The sequence below is a fragment of the Cebus imitator genome, unplaced genomic scaffold (genome assembly GCF_001604975.1).
Source record: "Cebus imitator isolate Cc_AM_T3 unplaced genomic scaffold, Cebus_imitator-1.0 Scaffold20, whole genome shotgun sequence".
Classification (NCBI taxonomy): Eukaryota; Metazoa; Chordata; class Mammalia; order Primates; family Cebidae; genus Cebus; species Cebus imitator.
Window position 1 is genome coordinate 4,330,040 of NW_016107335.1, and position 19,577 is coordinate 4,349,616.

A 19,577-nucleotide genomic window follows, 5' to 3' on the forward strand; every position below is an offset into this window, starting at 1 on the left:
TTAGGGAAAAAGCCATTGGAAAGGGACTGAGGGAATTTTCTAGACTGATGGAAATGGTCTATGTCTTGACTGGGGTGACATCGCGTATACATGTGCCAAACTCATCAAACTGTCCTTATAATGTGCATTTTATTGTGTACAAATTATACCTCCATTTAAAAAAATTAAAAATCAAGTCATAGAACTTTATGGCTTCAGTGAAATTATGCTAGGAGGTAACACTAAGCTTACATTTCCATCTGCTTTATAATTTATGATACATAAAGCCACTAAAATGCAGAATCCCAGCCGGAGACATGCACAGCCCTGGGAGAAAGTGATACTGGCTTGAGAAAGCACCCAGAATCTCCCTGACCCTCTCTTGACTCAGCCTAACAGGGTGAGTTATTGCTGTGACCACACGGTCTCAGGCCAGGAGGTGGAGAAGAGCTTGGGTTATTCATCGGTCTCATGCGGGAAAGCATGTGCTTACTCTAGCCACATGTGGAATTTTAAAAAGGTAATTAATTGTCCTGAATTTGAACAATGACTTTCCCCAATAAATACTCCTTACCCTTGTGTAAATGTGAGCCAATTATTTAACCTCACCATGTCATCTGCGAATTAGAACCTTGTTATGACAGTGCTATGAACTGAATATCTGTGTCCCCCCAAATTTGTATGTTGAAGCCTAAATCCCCAAAGTGACGGTGTTAGGAGGTGGTGCTTTTGGAAGGTGACGAGGTCATGAGGGTGTTGCCCCTATGAATGGGATTTGTGCCCTTATAAAGAGATAAAAAGACCAGGGCTCTCTCTATTCTGCCAGTGAGGACCTAAGAAGATGGCCATGTGCGAGCCAGGAAGAGAGGCCTCACCGGACACTGGGTCTGCCAGCACCCTGGTCGTGGACTTCCCAGACGCCAAAACTGTGACAAATATATGTTCATTGTTTAAGCCACCTAGTCTGTGAAATCTTGTTGCATCTTGTTACAGCAGCCTGAACAAACTGACAGGGTGGAATGAAGTAACAGAAAACGAAATGCTTCCAACAGTGCCTGGCAGCACATACTAATCAATCCCTGGTTGTTACTGTTATGATGAGCATGGAGACAGAGTAACAAAGTTTAAGAAAAGAACTTCTCCCTCTGATTTCTAGTTACTTAATAATTTACAAAACAAGAGTCTTCTGGTGCCAAAGGCCAACCAGTGGCATAAAACGTCCAGCAAAGCGGAGGTGCGCTCAGCAGCAAGTCACTCTGATGGAAAGATGGAACTCATTCTTTCTTTTCCAACTGTCCCCTTCTCAAGGCAAAACAAGGCACTCACGTCCCAGATTAGGGTAGAGACGTGCATTTGCAGTCCCTGAACGTTCCCGGAAGTCACCTCCTCACATAATAAATCTCCCATTAACAGGTCTCCTGCCCTTCAGAAAAGAATTGCAGGACCTTGCAAAGCCCAAAGCCCGGCTCACCTGCCCCAAGTGAGTGTGTGACACCGCAGGCCCCTGAGAACAGCCTGATGCTCCTGAGAGCTCCAACAAAACCTTTGAAATTTTGCAAAATCTCAAGAAACTGGAGTTTAATTTACAGCCAAAGTCAAAGAAAAAAGAAAAAAAAAACAACTTTAACGTAGCAGCAGCAATGACAGCAACCACAAATCTTCCTTCCTTCCTTCTCCCCTCCACGTGACTTACCTTCATACAGCCAGTCACTGAGGCCATTGTAAATCACACCTTCCTTCCCAGTGGAGACCACGCGGATGGCCTGTTTCCCAACATGTGCACAGTAGTAGATATTGTTTTCAAAAATAAATATCTAATTTGGAAAGAGAAAAAAATTATAGTATTAACGAAGGAAGTAGTTATAAATAGGTTGTTCTTAAAAAATCTGAACTCGTCAGCCTGGTTTTTATTTTCCTGTTGTATTTATTAGATAGAACAAAGGCAGTCTCAAAATTCTTGGAGGTCTACCCACCTCCAACAGAATATACATGTAAGGATCAATCAGAGGCTCAAACTCCACATTCTTTACCCAATGTTATCACTTACCACGACTGGACAATTTGTGGTCTGATACTTCTAGGTACTTTAATATCTGATATGGTTTGGATTTGTGTTCCCACCCAAATCTCACATTGAATCGTAATCCCCAATGCTGGAGGCTGGGCCTCGTAGGAGGTGACTGGATCATGGGGTCAGATTTCTGCCTTGCTGTTCTCCTGACAGTGAGGCAGTTTTCATGAGACTGAAAGTGTGTAGCTCACCCCTGCCCCGTGCTCTATCCCTCTTCCTCCCGCCATGTAAGATATGCCTGCTGCCCCTTCCACAATGATTGAAAGTTCTCTCAGGCCTCTCCAGCCATGCTTCCTATACAGCCTGCAGAACAGTGAGTCAATTAAACCTCTTTTCTTTATAAATTACCCAGTCTCAGGTAGTTTTTTATAGCAATGTGAGAATGGACTAACATAATATCAAATTGGATTATTTTAACAATCCAATTTTTTCCTAACAATTAAGATTGATGGGCTAGGACACTGTAGATCTGGGTTTTCTTCATTCAACAACATTTATTAAAAATTATGCAATGGGCACCTGCTCTGCATTCATGGGGGACACAGTGGCAAATCGGTGAAAACGCCAATGTCCCTTTATTTTAATTGCAATCTGTAAAGACGCCAGACTCTAAACAGGACAATGGTCTGATAGGGAACAATGTGGAGTTTTGGAAATAGAAAGCAGAACTGCCTAACTCCGGCAAACGGCCAGGCAAGGCCTTCCTCAGAAAGTTATTGAAAAAAGTCATTATTGCGATAAAATATACATCACATACAATTTGCCATTTTAAGCATTTTAAGTGTGCAGTTCAGTGCCGTAGGTTCGCTTACAGTCTTGTGCAACCATCACCACCTTCCACCTCCAGAACCTTTCCATCTTCCCAACTGAAACTGTGTCTCTGTTAAATACTATTACAACTTCCCTTCCTTCTCTCAGCCCTGGCACTCCCCCTCTGCTTCCTGTCTCTAGGGCTCTGACAACTCCAGGGACCTCATGCAAGTGGAATCATGATGGAGGGGCAAGAGAGGACACTCAGGAGGCCAGGAGCCAGCTCCTGGAGGGTCTGCAAGCCACACTAAGGTATCCCAAAGGCAATGGGGAGTCCCTGACAGAGGACAGTAGGAGGCAATGTGTTTACACCCAAGTCTCCTGAAGATGAGTGTGGAGGCAGATGGTGTGGCAAAGAGAAGGAAGCCTGGCCCCGAATGGGAGAAGCCGGTTGCCATCATCTGAGGAGCACTCACCATGGAGATGGAGGAGGACCAGCCAGTGAGTCTGCAAGAAGAACCTGCTGACCATGGGAAGTGACCTGAGGTCTGGGGTGACGTTGTGGGATGAGGCAAAGTTGCTCTCAAACTGTTCTCTTGGGCCACTGTGTGATGAAGAGCCAGCTGCCAAGTTGGGATACACTGGAAAATACTATAATTATGACCTCAGGCAAGTCACCCTCTCTCTGAGGAGGAGCAGGAAGATGGACTATGTTGGTGGTCCTCAGATTCTGATGCATATTACATGGCCTGGGGAGCTTTTGAAAATCCTAATGCCCAGTCAACCAGCCCAACCCAAAGTCAGAATCTCTAGGAATGGAATCCAGCCATCAGCATTGTAAAGAAATATCCCAGGTGATTCCAATATGCAGCCAAAATTGAGGACCTGTGGCCCACAAACTACCTCATGCCTCCCAGAGCTCCTAAGCTATAAATTATCCTACACACCATACTCTCGGGTGCATGGATCAATGATCAGCTCTGCCCTGGGTTTCCTGCCTCTCAACTCTCTGCCCACATCCTACGGGAATCTCAGGACCTGATGCAGCCCAGACTGCAAATACCCAGTGTCAACAGAGATCGGGCATGCAGACCAAGAGTAGGGACCAAACCAGCTGTTTTCTTTCAAGAAATTCTAGGAAAAATATTGCAGTATCATTCAAGAGGCTATGGAGAGAAGGTATTTTGCATAATACAGAAAATAGCATGAATATGGAAAGTTTTTTACTGAAAATAAGAAAAGGGCAGTTTCCCTAGATTGTTTTCATGGAGGGATGGATCCAAAAGCAGTGGCAAGTACCCATTTTCTACTCAGGCCTCCTGGCTCTACAAGGATTCACTTCAGCCAGAAATGAGTTGGAAAACTTCCAGAAACAAGTATACATCCTAATTTAATTTCAGCATCTGTTCTCATGAGTTTGCCTAAGGGTATGATGTATTACTAAGTTTTAGCTTTAAAAAAAATGCATTGTAACCTTACAATGAATTTTTGAATCAAATCAGACCACAGCCAATTATTATTTTGAGTTAATAAAGTTTGCTGTGATGGATATTAAATCCTTTTTTTGCTTTGGCTTTATTTCTAGTGGAAGGAAAATGAAAGAACAAGCTATAAAGAATGTGTTTTGCTCTGAAGATCTTTCACATTTTCCTTTTTTTTTTTTTTTGAGAGAGAGTCTTGCTCTGTCACCCAGGCTGGAGTGCAGTGGCTCAAACTCAGCTCACTGTAACTTCTGCCTCCTGGGCTCAAGCAATCCTACCACCTCAGCCTCCCAAGTGGCTGGGACTATAGGTGCCAGCCACCACTCTCGCCTGATGTATTTTTTTGTAGATGGGGTTTTGTCATGTTGCTCAGGCTGGGTATCAAATTCCTGAGCTCAAGTGATCCACCCACCTCAGCCTCCCAAAGCACTGGGATTACAGGCGTGAGCCACCATGGCTCACATTTTCCTTTTCATATTCAGATTAAGATATCTGAGGAAAAGAGGACAGAAGCATCAGGCTCTGCCTGTGGTTTTGCGATGCTAACCCCCAGAAGGCTGAGAAATCCTGGATGCTGAGATGAAATACTGGGGTGGTGGCTGAGTTTTCACTTTTTTTTTTTTAGACGGAGTCTTGCTCTGTTGCCAGGCTGGAATGCAGGGGCGCAATCTTGGCTCACTGCAACCTCTGCCCCCCGGGTTCAAGCGATTCTTCCACTCAGCCTCCCGAGTAGCTGGGACTACAGGCGCGTGCCACCACACCCGGCTAATTTTCGTATTTTTAGTAGAGACGGGGTTTCATCATGGCCAGAATGGTCTCGATCTCTTGACCTCGTGATCCACCCACCTCGGCCTCCCAAAGTGCTGGGATTACAGGCATGAGCCACCACGCCCGGCCGAGTTTTCACTTTTTATCCATTATGCGCACGGCTGGCAGAGAAATCAGCCTCCTCTGAGTTTCTGAGATTCCTGTTCTAAAGGGGATCGAAGCCTCCGTATGTGTGGCCTTTACTGTCTGGATTAGTTCACGTGCCACCCCAAGGCCTCACCCCACCCACTTGGAGCTGCTCACAACCATAGGCTGCCTTCACTCAGCTCCCTGCCTCCTGCTGCTGCTGTCCCCAATTTATCTCATATGTCGCAGTCCAGATATGTCTTTACCGAAACAGTTTTTCTAAAGCATTTTTTTAAAAATCCGAAATACCTTTCTGCTCACTTCAGAATAAAGTTTAAATCTTTAGTCTGCAACCTGATCAAGATGTGACTTTCAGTCCTGCAGAAGTCACTGAGGTCTCATGATGCAGGGTTAGGGACGTCACTGGCCCTAACCAGTGTGCATGGGAGTCCCCATTCACAGTGGGAATCTGGATCTACCCAGTTCAGTGTGCTCCAGGCTACACGATAATGTGTACACCATGTGCTGGGAGCACAGGGGATGGCCTGGGCCAGCTGCTGGACTGTTATGTGCCTCAGTTTCTCCATTTGTCAGCAGAGATAATAATAAAACCTCATCTTTTGTTGTTGTTTTTGGGAAATAGGGTCTTCCTCTGTCACCAGGCTGGAGTGCAGTGGTGTTATCAAAGCTCACTGCAGCCTCAACCTCCTGGGCTCAAGCAATCCTCCTGCCTCAGCCCCCCGGGTAGCTGGGACCACAGGCACACACCACCACACCTGGCTTTTTTTTTCTTTTTTTGGATAGAGATGGGGTCTCACTATGTTGCCTAGGCTGGTCTTGAACTCCTGGCCCCAAGTGATCCTCCTGCCTTGGCTTCACGAATGTTGGGATGAGACGTGTGAGCCATTGCACCTGACCAATAGAACCTAATCTTAAATGGATGTGAAGAGCAAGTGAGTCAACCAACTCAAAGCACGCAAAACGGAGCCTGCCCTGAAGTAAATGCTCTATCACATCTGCTGCTGTTAATGTCTTTTATAAAAAATCCATTCTCTCCGAAGGGGTTAGAAGAGGCGTCATGGCAGGTGTCATCCCAGCTAGAATATTAAGGATTAATGCTTTTAATTATGATCAGGTCTAGCTTATCTATTTCTTTTTCTTTTCTTTTTCGTGCTTTTGGTGTCATGGCTAAAAATCCATTGCCAAATCCAAGGCCATGAACATTTCTCTTATGCTTCTGTGATTTTTACAGTTTTCACTTATATTTAGGTCTTTGATCTATTTCGGGTAAATTTTTGCATGTATTGGGCAGACACTTCTAAAACACTTTACCAGCATCAACTCGCTTAATCTTTAAAAATAACCCTGTGTGGCAGGTACCATCACTCCTGCTTTGTAGATAAGACATGGGAGCACAGAGCTGTTAAGTAACTTGCCCCACAGCTGGCAGGCCAGGGGTGGGGCTGGGATTGAAGCCAGGTTGTATACGGCATTTAAATGCCTTGCCCAAGGTCAGCAGTCAACAGAAGAAGGACCCAGGCTCGGAACTTAGGCAGCAGGTTCCAGGACTTGTGGTGTCATGCCTACGGCATGTTGCATCTTGATGGCAACTTGCTAAATAAGTGAAAGGTGTGATACTGCAAATGCACCAGACCACAAACAACTCTGTGATCACAACACCGCCTCTCACATCCTTTCTCACCCAGAAGGAACCTGATGCTGGAAGCTCACACTCATGAGACCCACACAAAAGAACCAGGTGGGGATGGAAGGATGTCCCACTGTCATTGTCACAGCCTGTCTCTGTAGACATGGCAGCCGCGGCAGCAGCTGGCCCCATTCTGCCCTGGTCTCGAGGCTTATCCAGGAAATAGTCTTGCCGGGAGCCCTGTGGTCAGCTCCCTGGTGACTGCTGGCTCACACTGGCAGGAGGCCCTTCTCACTGAAAGTTCCATCAGTCAAGAACCCTGTTGGCTAGCTCAAAACTTGCAGTCCTTTCTGGTGAAGGCGCTGCCCACCCCTTTTTCAGGATGGCCTTTGCCCTACGGGCCCTGTGGGCACTCAGCCAGTACCTGCTTCTGCGATGGATTCTGAGGCCTCAACTCAATGGTGGCAGTGGGCCCTGCAGCTGGAGACACTGTTGAAATGCCCGAACCCACCATCCACTGGAACCCCAGTCCCGCTGCAGCAGGGTGGTGGGGGGCTGCTATCCTGTGCACTCTGCCGTCGGACCTCGGCTCCTTCTTCCAGGAAGCTTTTACACTTATTATTATTATTTTTTTGTCTTTTTGTTTTTTTTCCTTTTTGTGGAGAACAGGGTCTCGCTATATTGCCCAGGCTCGAACTCCTGGGCTGAAGCTATCCTCCCGCCTCTGCCTCCAGGCGTGAGCCACTGCGCTGGCCCAGAAAGCTTTTACAAGGTAAATGCTCAGGTTTCCAAAACATATTCAGATGTACATGAGGCACAGGAGAATGAGGAAGTCTGCTTTGTGGTCCTCATGTGGGAGTGTCCAGCCCCCAGCAGCAAGCAATGGGGATGCCCACAGGCTTTTCCAGGACAGGCGAGACCACTGTCACCACTTCCTCCACGCCGCCCTGGCCCGGGAGCCCTGCCTGGAAGCTCTGCCTGCCGGAGCCCCCTCTCCTGGGCGTAGTGCAGCTGTGTTCCCTCCTCAGTCCATCTATTCACCCTTCTCCTCACCCCAATGCTCTGTTTTCCCGGCTCCTATCCAGATCCTGGCCCCTTGTAAGCCTTTGCTCAGCTCCCAACCTTCCAGCAGGGAGCCTCAGCAATCTCCATCCATTACAGCCCTCCTGTGATGGTGCTGTACTCCCGCCTCGCCAACAAGACGGATCCCACAGGCCGAGAGGTTGTGGGAAGCAGGCGTGAGAGCTCGGGGGAGAGGATAAGGGAGGTCAGACATGGGCACAGGATGAGGCCCGCTCTGCAGTCTGGTCCCTGGCACTCCCTGAAGCCCACAGACGGAGGCCTCCACGTTGACGCTGAAGCAATGTCCACTCAAGCACAAGTAAGCAGAGTGAGGGCAATCGGCACAGCCTCAGGAGACTGCGTTTCCTGCTTCTGCTGAACACGACACCACCGCGGCTGGTGGGGACAGTGACCTGTGGAGGAGCCGCAGCGACTCCAGGCCAAGGGAGGCAGGGGAGCCACGTGCCAGGTGCCCGGCCGCCACGGAGGGCCCTGTCCAATGCCTGCTGGAAGCTGACTGTGAGGAGAGCCGACCCTTTATAAATATTTAGTAACCTCAGCAGACCTCACCAGCAGAGTGAGGTCCGTGTTGGGGCAGCGGACAAAGTCCTCAGCAGGGTGAGTTATATTAAGCATTCCCACTTTGTACCCAAGTTTCTTCTGTGGGTACATCCGGTCTTCTCCACTGATGAGATTTCGAATTTTATGAGAGCAGTGTCCATGTGTCATTTTTCCTCTGTGTTCCAACCTTCCTACCACCGTTGTGGCCATGGTACTTCTGTGTATCTTTAATTTCATGCACACTTGTAGGATGGAAATTTTGCTGGCTTCCTGGCCCATGCAGCCCACTTCGGAGCCCCCAGATCCCAGCAGAACGTCGTTGCTCTGGAGAGGCTGGGATGTAACCAAGCCAACCGTGACACAGATAAGACCCGTGTGTCGTAAGCCCATCACTCTCCCAGACACGCACCGCAGTAGCTCTGTACTCGAGTTGGAAGAAAAAGACTGAAGGAGTCTTAAGTGATGGGAGAAGGCTGCGACTCTTTAATTCACAGCCAAAAAAGGAAACTTCTGGAAAGTAGAATATCCGGAATTTTTGAAAGAGAAAATGGGCAAAACCTAGTAAGTCCAGAGATGTTCAGAAACAAGGAGAGCGGTGCTGCTGGGCGTGGCAGGGGTGAAGAATTTCCTGGCTGTGACTCAAAGGCAGAGAGATAAAAGATCTTAAAGAAGAAGTGTCACTTTGGGAGGCGGAGGCAGGTGGATCACCTGAGGTCAGGAGTTTGAGACCAGCCTGGCCAACATGGTGAAACCCTGCCTCTACTAAAAATACAAAAATTAGCTGGGCGTGGTGGTAGCTGCCTGTAATTCTAGCTACTCGGGAGGCTGAGGCAGGTTCACTTGAACCTGGGAGGCAGAAGTTGCAGTGAGCTGAGATTGCACCAGCCTGGGCGACAGAGTGAGACAACGTCTCAAAAAAAAAAAATAAAAAGAAACCTGACACTGTACCACATTAAGTAAGTGCAATTATTATGTGTCACCTAAAAAGCAAATAAAATTTTTAAAATGGCATAATATATTGGGCTATCTTGAAAACCAGTTTGGGCCATTTGGGGAAAAAAAATGTTCTCTTTTTGAGTAAATTCTGTCTGGAACCGATCAACCCATGCCTCTGTTTACCTGACATTTGTTGATCATTAAAGATACCACATTTGATCAGGCATGCACCTGCTCTCCCAGGTCCAGGAGCAGCGTATAATACAAGGGGGCAGTAAGCGATCCCTGGGGTGAAGAGGGAAGGCTTTAGAGGAGGGGCCTGGAGAATCCATTCGGCCTGCACGGGGGAGAGCCAAGGGAGAACTCTTCAGATGTCGGCACCCGTGTGTGGAAAGGCTCACAGATCTGATGCACTCGGGGGACTGCAAGGAGGTTGGAAGAGCTGTAAAGTGCTCAGTGGGTAGGGATGCAGGGTGGGAAAAGACGCAGCAAGAGTTGGGGGCAGGTCAGGCTGTGGGAAGCCTCGTGTTCCAGGAAATCTGGGGCTTCATTTTCTTTGGGATGGGTAAACTTGGAAAGCAAAGTCATAGAAGAGCCAGATAATCACATTTGTATTTCAGAAATATCGCCATGACGACGGAGGAACGATGGGAGGCAGAAGGCCTAAGAAATAGTGAGAGAACAGGCTCAGAAAACGAGATCTAAGAGAAGATGGATTGGAAAAAAAATTAGGAGCCAAATCTCCAGGGTGTGGGTGTGGGGTGGGGAAGAAGAAAGAAAGAAATACGATGTCTCATCCTCATACCTCGGTGACAGCGACGGATGACAGGCAAAACCATGTTCTATACAACATAAAGTCCCCTAAACAAAGTACTTCTTGAGTAAAGGGTACAGCTGAGGGTGATAGCCAGGGAACATCAATTTACATCAGGGTGGATGAGGTTCCATTTGGCGTCAACACTCACACTGAAGTTCCTCACATTTGATGGCTGCAGGGTACCATTTGGGTTGCTGCAGTCCCAAATTGTCTGATAATTTAAGGCCTTAAAATAGTCCATCATAACCCCACTTCATCTGTATCACATCAGCAAGCGTTCCAATGATAAGGCTGGAGAATTGTACGAGCGTGTGATTCCTTGTCTGAAAATTATATTGAAATTAAAGTAGGCTTCAATGTACATTAGCTCAACAAATATTCCTTTTATAAAATGTTATCCTGGCTGGGCGTGGTGGCTCATGCCTATAATCCCAGCACTTTGGGAGGCCTAGGCTGGTGGATCATCTGAGGTCAGGAGTTCAAGACCAGCCAGGCCAACACGGTGAAACCCCAGCTCTACTAAAAACACAAAAATAAGCCAGATGTGGTGGCGGGTGGCTGTAATCCCAGCTACTTGGGAGGCTGAGGCAGGAGATTCGCTTGAACCTGGGAGGCGGAGGTTGCAGTGAGCCAAAACTACACCATTGAACTCTAGCGTGGGCAACAAGAGCGAAATTTCATCATAAATAAAAAGATGAATAAAGTTATCCTGTTATTCCTTCTTCTTCTGAGCCTATCAGGTAAAAGCGTGAGGGCCTCTGCTTGGGATTCAGAGCCATCGTCAGCCTATCTCAAGTTATTTTTCGTCTTCAATTTCTTTCTGCCAGGCTCATCTCTTTGCTATTTTCCAGGTAAGCCCACTCAGTCCACCCTCGGCAAGCCCCCTCTGGGCCTTGCCCACTTCTGCTGCATAACGAGCGGCAGAGATCTCTCCTCCTCTTTGTGCTGTGTCTGCTCTGGTTTTCTCTATAAAGGAAAGAGGTTTAATTGACTCAGTTCCACGTGGCTGGGGAGGCCTCAGGAAACTACAATCATGGTGGAAGGCACCTCTTCACAGGGTGGCTGAAGAGAGAATGAGTGCCCAGTGAAGGGGGATGCCCCTTATAAAGCCATCAGATCTCATTGGAACCAGCTCACTATCAGGAGAACAGGATGGGGAAACTGCCCTATGCTTCGATTATCTCCACCTGGTCCCTCCCAAGACACATGGGGATTATGGGAACTACAATTCAGGATGAGATTTGGATGGGGACACAGCCAAACTATATCATTTCCTGGGCCCTCCCAAATCTCATGTCCTCACAATTCAAAACACAATCATGCCCTTCCAACAGTCGCCCCAAATCTTAACTCATTCCAGCATTAACTCCAAAGTCCAAGTCCAAAGTCTCATCTGAGACAAGGCAAGTCCTTTCTGCCTATAAGCCAGTAAAATCAAAAGCAAGTTAGTTACTTCCTAGATGCAATGGGGGTACAGGCATTGGGTAAATACACCCATTCCAAATGGGAGAAATTGGCCAAAACAAAGGGGCTGCAGGCCCCATGCATGTTCAAAATCCAATAGGGCAGTCATTAAACTTTGAAGTTCCAAAAATGTGTCTTACATCTGGGTCATGCTGATGCCAGAAGTGGGCTCCCATGGCCTTGGGCGGCTCCGCCCCTGTGGCTTTACAAGGTTCGGCCTCCCTCCCAGCTGCTTCCACAAGCTGGCATTGTCTGCAGCTTTTCCAGGTACATGGTGCGAGCTGCTGTTGGGTCTATCATTCTGGGGTCTGGAGGATGATGGCCCTCTCCCCACAGCTCCACTAGGCAGTGCCCTTGTGGGGACTCTGACCCCACATCTCCCTTCTGCACTGCCACAGTGAGAGTCTCCATGAGGGCTCCACCCCTGGAGCAAATTTCTATTTAGACATCCAGGCATTTCCATACATCTTCTGAAATCTAGATGGAGGCTCCCAAACCTCAATTATTGACTTCTATGCACCTGCAGATCCAACACCATGTGGAATTTGCCAAGACTTGGAGCTTGCACCCTCTGAAGCAATGGCCTGAGCTGTACGTTGGCCCCTTTTAGCCAAAGCTGGAGGGGCTAGAACACAGGGCACCAAATCCCAAGGCTCCACACAGCAGAAGGGCCCTAGACCCAGCCCAGGAAACTATTTTTCCCTCCCAGGCCTTCACGCCTGTGATGGGAGGGGCTGCCGCGAAGGTCTCTGACAGGGCTTGGAGACATTTTCCCCATTGTCATGGTGATTAACCTTGGGCTCCTTGTTACTTATGCAAATTTCTGCAGCTAACTTGAATTTCTCCCCAGAAAATGGGATTTTCTTTTCTACTGCATCATCCGGTTACAAATTTTCTAAACTTTTATTCTGTTTCCTCTTGAACACTTTGCTACTTAGAAATGTCTTTCTCTAGATGCCTTAAGTCCTCTCTCTCAAGTTTGAAGTTCCACAGATCTCTGGGGCAGGGCAAAATGCCACCAGTCTTTTTGGATGGCAAGAGTGACCTTTACAGCAGCGCCTAACAAGTTCCTTATCTTCATCTCAGCCTGGACTTCACTACCAGCATTTTCATCAAAGCTATTAAACAAGTCTGTAGGGAGTTCCAAAGTCTCTGGTGTTTCTTCATAGCAGCATGAAAACAAACTAATATACCAGAATTCTCTAGAGGATCGGGAGCTTTCAGTTAAATACACTCTCTTGGCAAATTTTCTAACTAAAGGAGAGATCGTCGCAATTTCAGTCCTTATTAGTGATATATTTCCAGACTTTACACTTTCTTGATTGATCAGAATGAAGTACACAATATGGAATTATTATTGACTAATGACCTTGTATCACCTAAGATCACCAGGTTTCATTGTCCAAAACTATTGGAGGATGTGCAAAAAGGGATTAGATCAAATCTATATCCACCCCAGAAACCGTTCTCCTTGATGTTGTCTGCGTTATTGTTGTTCTTTCCTATGTACGTTGTATACAGAAAAACTATGCCAGGGTTTAGCATGTGAGTTGGCTGGGTTTTAACTCACTGAGGCTTTAACTGAGTTTTCTAAAAGTCAAATAAATCCAAAAGTTTCATGAATATTTACATCAGTAAGAGAATTTAAAAAGACAAATTAAAAAGTTAATACAACTTCCAGGTAACTTACTGAGAAGTGTGTGTGTGTGTGTGCGTGTGTGTGTGTGTGTGTGTGTGTGTGTGTGTGTATTAAGTGATAATTTACGCCATTAATATTTCTGAAACCAAGTCAAAATAGATTACAATAAAAGCACAATCTGCATGTTCCCAGAGTGGTTATGGTAAAAGCTACACAGAGCTAAAGAGGGGACTAATTACACCAGGAACCAGGGATGGGATAATCACTAAAATTAGGCACGATTTGGTTTTTAGTCCTGGAAAATCAAGGCCAAAAGGGAAACATGCTGCACAGCTCAGTATTTGACACAATGATAGCAATACTATGAAGGTGGGATGAGAAAAAAGAAAGAAGCTTGGACTTGAAATGGAACCCTGAATTCCTGTCTAAAACCACTAGCCGTCCAGCTTTGAGCAGGCTGCTCCACACTGTTTAATGCAATTTCCTTCACTATAACATGAGGTTGGGTTGGATGATCTCTAAGAGATTTATTTCATCTTTTACTTTGTCAAATCCAAAAGTTACATTAATATTTACATCAGTAAATGATATTCAGCAAATTAATTAGTTATGCCATTACCAACCTTCTACTGAAAAGGAGAACTACTTATTTATTTATTATTTCTTCTTAAATTAAGATGAGGGTCTGGTTCTGTCGCCCAGGCTGGTCCCAAACTCCTGGCCTCAAGCAATCCTCCTGCCTTGGCCTCCCACAGGCGTGAGCCACCATGCCCAGCCTAGGAAGAACTAGTTATCATGGAAAGGAAATTAAACATTCATAGTGAATCCAACGTGTTACTATCGAGTGGGGAAATAGATTCTCTCTATATATAAATTGAAAACTTCAGTTATCACATTGGCTAGGTTTCTTTGATTGACACAGAGTGGCTTTCCTAATGCCGAGGACATATCCAGGTAGTGGTGACTACTTAGCAACTGCACTTCTCCCTCTATTCTGCGGCTTCTCTTGAGTTACCACATTTCCTGATCAAGCTAATTATATCAGGAACCATTTACTGACATTTCTGTAGTAAATAAAAATGAAAAATCCTGCTGCATGTGATATAGGGCGAAGCACAGAACAGGTTGGCTGGCCACGGAAGCAGCTATCCCCATCCGTTTAGCAATAATCATCCCCAAGTAACTGCTCCTGAGGCACACAGGAGGGTCTTCACTGGAGACCATCCCAATCCTGCAGGTAACTCCTGTCACTGGAACACTCTATGCCCATAAAACATGTCACCAGGACACAGGAATTCTGCCTCCAAATCTGCAACCTGGTTGGCATCTCTCTTATGGAGACTCTGCTGAAAGCAGAGAGCTGACCAGGGAAGCCAGCAGGTCCTCCGGCAGCAGCTGCTGGCAGGTGGGGTGAGGAAGGCCTCCAAGGACAACCTAAGGAGCACTGGTGAGCTCGTGTCTCTGCACGGCTTTAATTTCTGGGTGTGCTACCAATGCCACTTGTGGTCCCGAGTGGTTTCATCAATAGGCCATATAACGGCAAGTCAGGATGACCAAGTGTGGCTAAAAGATTGAAGAAACACGCTAGCGCTCAGAACCTAAGGTGGTCCTCTCTGCATGGAATTTGACCGTCAGCTGACTTCCTGCTCTTGTTGCCCTGGAAACCCGATAAGGGTTGACTATTACCTCTCTTCACGACAGCATTATTTATGATAAGCTGCAATTGGGATAAGAAGAACCATGAGTACTGGGAGGGAGTTGTAACTGCCACTTCCCCCAATCTGGAGACCCTTGTGCATGTTCCTGGTTGGGCCCCGAAGCCACGCCCCTGGCTCCTGAGAGGCATCAGGCAGGGAAGATTCCACACACACCTGTGGATGTCCTGCTCCCTGCACCGAGCTGTCATCTGGCGGCGGGGCTTGGGGAGAAGGCAGCTCCTGCGTGGTTGGGGGATGGCTGCACTGAAGACTGCAGGAGAGGCTCACATGTGTGATGCCACCCTGCGGGCCAACTGTTGCTGCCCGAGAGCCTGCTGAGCCCGGCTGATGCTGAGTGTGGACTCAGGTGGAGGCAGAATGTTTGCTTGGGCCACACAAGGCCCCTGGTGGGTGCTTCTAAGTAGTTGTCAGGCCCCGGACATAGACCAAGCTTCCGGAACGGCCGGACTTCCATGGGTTCATGTCAGAAACTGGATGATGGTGGGAATTCTGAGACTTTTCTTAAGTAAAATTACGACGAAGTAATAACAAGAAGTGAGAGAGATAAACCAACACCAAAGATGGGGCTGGTGAAGGAGCGCTGGGCTTTTCTGAAAAGTGAACTGTTGGCTTGAGATCATAGAATCAGTCTGGCCAGCTGTGAGTTGGAAAACAGCACAGCAAAGGCCACCAAGCTGTGACTACAAGTATTTGCTTTTTGTGGAATATATGAAAAAAAAAAAAAAGAAAAATGTCATTGTCCTACAGATCATACTCATACATATACAAACTACTACATTAAAATAAGCTTTGAGCTGGGCATGGTGGCTCCTATCTGTAATCCTAGCACTTTGGGAGGCCGAGGTGGGAGGATCACTTGAGGCGAGGAGTTTGAGACCAGCCTGGGCAATATGGTAAGACCCCAGCTCTACAAAAACAAATAACAACAACAACAAAACCATTAAAAAATTCGCTGAGTGTGGTGGCACATGCCTGCAGTCCCAGCTACTTGAGAGGCTGAAGCAGGAGGATTGCTTGAGTCCAGCAGGTCGAGACTGCAGTGAACTCCTTCCTGGACCACGGAGTGAGATCCCGTCTCTAAAAAACATATGCAAATCAACTTGGTTGTATTTTATTTCCTTAAAGATGTATGTGTGTTGGTGGGGGAGGTGTTTAATAAAACTAAGGCCATATAACATAATGCTTAATTTATATTAGGAATGCCTTTCCATGTTATTTTATTTTTACTTTTTTTTTTTTTTTTTGAGGCAGAGTCTCGCTCTGTCAGCCAGGCTGGAGTGCAGTGGTGTAATTTCGGCTCTCTGCAATCTCTATCTCCCAGGCTCAAGCAATTCTCCTGCCTCAGCCTCCCAAGTAGCTGGGATTACAGGTGTGTGCCACCATGCTTGGTTAATTTTTGTATTTTTAGTAGAGATGGGGTTTTACCATGTTGGCCAGGCTGTCTCAAACTCCTGACCTCAGGTGATCCTCCTGGCTTGGCCTCCCAAAGAGCTGGGATTACAGGTGTCAGCCACCATGCCCAGCTGCTGTTCCACATTATTAAACATTCTTTGAGACATGCGTTTGAAGAGATATACACTTTATTTCATTAACCCCTCTGTTATTTGACATATAATCTTTTGGTTTTTTTATTGTACTAAAAATACTATTGTGTGCCTCTTGGTACAAAAATTTTTGCCTGTGTCTCTGACAGCTCCCTGGGATAAATTCCTACAAGTGGAAATCATGAATCATGTGCACTGAGCAGTAAATATGTATATGAAGGACACACAGGTCGATCAAAAAGCTGTACCAAGTGCTAAAAAATAACAAAAAGAAATCTTATTACAATGTTTTGTTTATCAGATAATGAAACACTGAACACAAATGATACCCAGCACTGCTAAGAATGCAGTGCACTCGCCTGACCAGAGTATAGGCAGAGAACACTGAAGAAAAAGTTAGCAAATCCTACTGAAAGAGACTTTTCTTGCAGGGATTACATGAAGAGACTGCTGGAAATAAAATACAATTAGACTTCAAGCCTTGTATACAGAAACCGATGGTAGTGGAAAGCCCAGTTACCTTTGCGCTAAAAGGTGAATAACATATGTACATATACACATGCTTATGTGCTTCTTCTCGTGGAAGTAGTCCTAAAATTGCTGGGAGTCATTCTCAGAGTACCCAATGCTCTACTTCAGGAATACACCACTCAATCTGTGGGTTACCAAATATTGACATTGTTTTGCCCTCACATTCCCTATATTTTGGCCTTTTCCCCTTTCACAAAGGTTGTGTATTGCCCAACTGGGAAAATACACAACCTTTGATTGTACTAGCTTGTAACACTACCTGGAAAATGGATGGAGAGAGGATGATACGGTTTGACTGTGTCCCTACCCAAATCTCATCATGAGTTGTAGCTCCCACAATTCCCACAGTTTTATAAGAGGAAAGTTTCCCCTTTCTCTTGCCCTCAATTCTCTCCTATCTGCTGCCATGTAAGATGTGAATGTGCTTTTCCTTTGCCTTCTGCCGTGATTGTGGGGCCTCCCTAGCCACGTGGAACTGTGAAACAATCAAACCATTTTTCCTTTGTAAATTACCCAGTCTCAGGTATGTCTTCATTAGCAGTGTAAAAATGGACCAATACAGAGGAAATGCCAAAGCTGTTGATCAATGAGCTGTCTAAGATTCCTGGTGATTCTTATTGAGTTCAGCAGCAGCAGCAGCAGCATCCACAAACACCCTCGGGGCGTGTCTGAGGGGCCTGGCGAGGTGCTGAGCAGTTGACATGCGAGGTCTCATCTCATCTTTGCAATGGCTAAAACTGTGTATTCTGAGTATTTCATATTTTAGGCTGATGATTAATCCAACGCCCTAAAATCCAGAACACTTGTTTCCTTCGTTGGTTCATGCCTAGGCAGCTCTAGGATATGGCCCAAATCATTTAAATTGTTCTGCCTTTTGATTTTTCTCATCTACAAACTACAGATGATCACACGTGCCGTGCTTGCCTCCTGGTGTTATGGGGAGGATGAAAGGAGATAATTTATGGGAGAAAATCCTGGAGGTTATGAAGCACTTTTAAAGGTAACATATTATTAGCATAATAAGTGTCATCAACCTATCCAATCCTTACTACAGCGGACCACATTTTAATCACAGGATTCTTGTAGTTCCCTCACTTTACCACTTTTCCCCTCTGCCCTTTCCTTCAAAAACCAGTATAATGTATTACATCATTTTCCACTCCAGCAAATTAATACAGGATTTAATGCCAAGGGGCAGAGTGTAGTGCCAAGAAAGAGAAATGCTTGTAGATAATCTAAAATTGCTCTTCTTACCAGAAAGTACTCACATCATTCCTCCTTTCAAAAGGTCAACCAAAATCAAGATGAAAAGCCCAAACGCCACTATAAAGATTTTCCCATCAAGGCAGCTTTCAAACGCTAAAGAAAAAAATCTTCCTTTTCAGAGTCACCCACCCAGAGAAATCTCTTGGGATCTTTCTCACCTCCTGAATCCACATTTTAACCTGTAGAATTCTGATGTATTATTTTTTCAAAGCTGAGAAAAAGTTCTCAGAATAAGATTATGCTTCTGAGCATCTGATAGTACATGTTCAGTGTCCAATTGAAGCTAGTTATAACACAGGAACTACAGAATTTCCTAACTGACTGAAGAGACGGCACCTCCCTTCTAATGGATCCAGGGCCACAGAGAGGTGGGCACAGCACTGGCAGGAATCAGCATCAGGCCCCGCCTGAGTCTGTGCATTTTATAAACTCCCCCTCCTCACAGGGGGTCACTGAGTCTATAGGGGCTGATGACAGGGTGGCCTGGCCAGGCATGGTGACATTCTCCCGGCTGGAAGTGTAGAAAGTGCCAACATGGCGCCCTGAGGGTCTTGTCTGGGTGGTTGGAGGTCTGCCCTGAGAGTGATAGCTGAGCTGAGATCTACGGGTGACCAGGGGCTACTTGGAAAGAAAGGGAATAAGAGCATCGCAGGAGAGGGAGCCTCGTTCACTGAGGCCCTGGGCAAAAGGCAAGGAAGGACACTCCTCGGAGGGAGGGAGGAGGCCACAGTGGCTGGGCCAGGGCAGGTGGGAGAAGTGGCAGGGGGATGCCGACGCAGGATCCTACAGGTTACACTCCCGACTCCCTGCCTCTGTGTGAAAACAATGGGAGTCACTGAAAGGTGCTGGTTGTCATCGTGGTTTCAGGGCATCCTAAACGAAGGAGGAGGTGAGTTCTGTTTTCCAAGACCACTCTCATTGCTGCTCGGGCAGAGTAGAGGGGAGACACCTGCGGGACACACCAGATGGGGGACAACAGTGCCTTGGGCCAGGGGTTGGCTGTAAGAGCAGCAAAGTGAGTAGATCTGAGACTATTTGACAGGTAAAATCCCCGGGGCTCGACGCCGCAGTGGACACAGGGGATAAGGTGGGGACAACTCCAGGAACCTAACATGTGCCAGCGGATGGACAGTGATGCTCACCAGTGATTGCGGAGACAGGTGGACAACTCCAGAAACCTAACATGTGCCAGCGGATGGACGGTGATGCCCACCAG

The 19,577-nt window shown here is 46.6% G+C and overlaps 1 protein-coding gene across 5 annotated transcripts in view; it reads right to left on the reverse strand.

Annotated features, from left to right (window-relative positions):
• DPP6 (dipeptidyl peptidase like 6) overlaps positions 1-19,577 on the reverse strand; it is a 1,123,726-nt gene that overhangs the window by 162,245 nt on the left and 941,904 nt on the right. For all 5 annotated transcript variants that reach the window (XM_017519776.2, XM_017519786.2, XM_017519769.2 and 2 more), the window contains one exon: positions 1,673-1,793. In XM_017519776.2, coding sequence (XP_017375265.1) covers positions 1,673-1,793 — 121 coding nt within the window. The remainder of the gene's footprint in view (positions 1-1,672; positions 1,794-19,577) is intronic.